The 3,258-nt window shown below is 39.3% G+C and overlaps 2 protein-coding genes across 2 annotated transcripts; both read left to right on the top strand.

Moving 5' to 3' along the window:
• Window positions 1-244: 244 nt before the first annotated feature.
• On the top strand, window positions 245-1,425 carry LOC148912197 (uncharacterized). Its single transcript, XM_089027987.1, has 2 exons — window positions 245-897; window positions 1,243-1,425. Exons 1-2 carry the CDS (start codon window positions 532-534, stop codon window positions 1,423-1,425), a joined length of 549 nt encoding a protein of 182 aa, XP_088884113.1. The 5' UTR covers window positions 245-531.
• A 10-nt stretch (window positions 1,426-1,435) lies between these two features.
• LOC116308997 (angiopoietin-related protein 7-like) lies at window positions 1,436-2,974 on the top strand. The gene is made up of 2 exons (XM_089028287.1): window positions 1,436-1,707; window positions 2,207-2,974. The coding sequence occupies exons 1-2, from the start codon at window positions 1,608-1,610 to the stop codon at window positions 2,464-2,466; spliced, it is 360 nt and encodes a 119-aa protein (XP_088884413.1). The 5' UTR covers window positions 1,436-1,607; the 3' UTR covers window positions 2,467-2,974.
• Window positions 2,975-3,258: the final 284 nt, after the last annotated feature.

The following is a 3,258-nucleotide window of genomic DNA, read 5'->3' as shown; positions in this document are numbered from 1 at the left end:
GCAATGATTATACAGACGCTTGCATGATAACTGCCAAAATAGTCGCGTGACGTACGTTCTTTTTTCCAACCAATTTCACTGTTTCTCCCAAGTCCATTACATTATGCATCAAAGCCGTCAATTTTGTTTAACTTCAAAGTAAAAACCTCTTAATTATCCCAATGGTTTGATTACTTTTATGTCAATATGCCCGGTACGGGCAGATATTTAATGCATTTTTAACCATTCTTGGCATGCCAAGAATGAAGTCAGCTGATGTCTTACCAAAATTTATCGAGGAAGTCAATGAAGACTCCTTCGGATTTGTTTAACTATTTTATTCGTTTTCGATTTTTTAATCATTTTAGAGTAAATACGGCGCACATAGAGTGGGTATAATTACAGGACGTCTGATAATTAATCGTTAGTTAATGAGCACAGCTTTAATGACTTAAGTTTGTAGCTTTTTACTTCGTGTCTGAAAAATTAGCTTCGTCGTTTTTAATTTGCGTGTTGAAGAAGGTAGTTTCAGCTGAAAAATTCAGAAAAAGAATGAATGTTTTCTTGGTTACGATGCTTCTAGTTGGATTTGTTCACTCATGCAAGTGCAAAAGAAAAGATCTGGGATATTTTCCAGTTCTGCTAGCGGACAATGTTCATTATCGATACTACTCGGTACAGAGAAACCAAAAGCTTCTCAGTAAAGGTACTAATGTCAAGAGAGTGCGAGTGTACGATGATATGGAGTGTATAGGTCGATGTTCTCGCATGGGAGACTCGTGTAAGTCAGTCAACTACAAGAAGAAAGACGCTGATGGTCTTCACTTATGTGAACTGATTATTAAAGACACGTATGACCAACCTGAAGCACTGTCTCAGAAGATCCACGACAAAACATATCAACACATCTCGTTAGAGGTAGGCATACACATCAAATCAAAATTTAACGGTAAAATTGTTGTAGGAAATGCTTGAGTACCTTTTGCATAATCCAAGAAAAGGATGAAATCATTTTGAAAAGGCTGTGAGTCCTGCATGGGCTCGGCATCAAACGTGAGTAGAGGTGTTAGGTTTTTCTCCGGGTCTCTCGTTAAATTACCCTTTCTTCGCAAAACCTAACCAGCTAAATTCCAATTGAATCTATGAATTAGCCATGCCCTGGCTTAGACCAGCCCATTGTCTTCCCGTCGATGCTACAATGTTTCTGGCTGTAGTTTGGTAAAGCGTGGTCGAATACAATCTTACATTTCCATTTGCTTTCAGCGCCCAATCTATAAAACGTGTGCTGAAGTGTACAAGAACAATGGCAGACGTAACGCCGTCTACAACATCGCTCCCATCCCTTCTCTCTCATTAATAATAATAATAATAATAATAATTACATGTTTTACCAGGGTAAGCTCGTCAGCAAACAGCTGTTATCAAGGAGCGCCCTGTTTACTGTGATATGACAACTGCTGGGGGAGGATGGACAGTCATTCAGAAACGAATAGACGGCTCTGTTAATTTCTTCCGTAACTGGGCCCAGTACAAGAAGGGGTTTGGTAACAAGCTAGGAGAATACTGGTTGGGATTGGACAATATGCATGCTATGACGTCACAGGGGTGGTTACAAACTGCGGATAGATATGGAGGACTTTGATGGGGAGAAGAGATACGCAGAATATGAATACTTCAGAGTTGGGGACGAGTCTGTCAACTATCGTCTTGAAGTCAAGAATTTTTCAGGTTAGTTTGAGATTATTTTCAGTGATTTAGAAGAAATGCTAACGCTCTGGCTGCTGTTCGAATTCTATTGCATCCTGTCGTTTGTAACTCGGCGTGGTAAAGGGACACAAAAAGTGGGAAAACAGAGGAAGCAGAAAGGACGTTATTAACTATTAGAGAGATTAGGCATAGCCTGCGTAGCGGCCTCAATACTTGCGCGGGGAGCACAGAGCGTCGCTACACAGGCTAGATTAAGCATCACTGTCTTGTCTTCCAGCATGACATGACCACATTTTAATCGTTCATGTGCATTTCACTTTACCTTTTGCAAACCTTCTTCACCAAACACGTGTTCTTTCCTACTACTTAAAAAATTTTTTGTTTCTTTTTCCGTCTGCACTAAATCTGAAAAAAATTGCCAGTCAACCGACGTTTCACGTTTGCCTTAAAAAAGATGCTTAAACTCTCGCGAATATTTATGAAAGAAGAAACAAACGCCGCTCATTTCATTGTTTAACAGGAGATGCAAACGATTCACTTAGTTACCATGACAACAAGTTCTTCAGCACGCCGGACCGTGATAACGACCACGTGAACAGAACATGTACAGCTCAGTGCTTAGGTGCTTGGTGGTACGATGGTTGCTATCAGTGCAACCCTAATGGTCCGTACGTCCAGGAAGGTACCATCATCAGTCCTTGTCGTGGTGTTATCTGGAATACCTGGCATGGAAGTAGTTACTCTTTAAAGAGATTTGAGATGAAAATAAAGTCCAATTAAAACCGTCCAAAATATTTGTCATATTATAGGTCATGTGTTTATATTCCGCCATGTTGGGCTGCACTGCACGCATTCGGTTGGCATGAGAAACCTTGAGTGCGCCATTAATGCGCAGTTGAAAGAATTCCAAATTTAGATTATGACTCGAATATGTTACAAGGACCACAGATTTGTTAGCTGCAAAGCTATTGTGATCCTCTTATAGCTTCCGGATAGAGTTTTATAATCACCCTTCGTCAGTAATACAAGTCCCACAGCAATCCCATGAGTCATTGCGGGAAGTGAGCACGTGACATATTAGCAAATATCACATGACCTGTCAGTGAAAGTTTCCATGACAATGAAGTGGCCTTTTCGATAAAATAAAACTGAACTGTTCTTGATTTGCGATTTAACTTGCATAATAAAATACAACGTATGGTGAACTAGAACGTCAATGTAGATGGAATATAGCAAGATTATTTTAGTCATTTATTACATAACAAATAAACAAATTATTTCATGTTTAGAGCTTGATATCTTTTTCATTCACTCATTTTCCATATCGTATCACTCACTCGCTCACACACTCACTCACTCACTCGCTGTGATAATCTCTATTTATCGCGCAATGTAACTCTTGGTTTTCTAAAATTGGAAATAAAAGCAAAATAAAAGAAGTATCATGAAAAGAAACACAGAACTCTTGAAACAGCTCGAAATTACTGTCAAGTTTGTTTAAATGTCTTCAGATTGAGTTCTTTGCGGTACGTTTCGGTATGAGAAGATGAAAATACTGAGAGCCTAATGCGC

The sequence above is a fragment of the Actinia tenebrosa genome, unplaced genomic scaffold (genome assembly GCF_029948245.1).
Source record: "Actinia tenebrosa isolate PJP-AT-01 unplaced genomic scaffold, QUT_ActTen_1.0 PGA_scaffold12__29_contigs__length_12842862, whole genome shotgun sequence".
Lineage (NCBI taxonomy): Eukaryota > Metazoa > Cnidaria > Anthozoa > Actiniaria > Actiniidae > Actinia > Actinia tenebrosa.
Note: the sequence above shows the minus strand (reverse complement) of the source record. Positions and strands in the feature narration are given on the sequence as shown.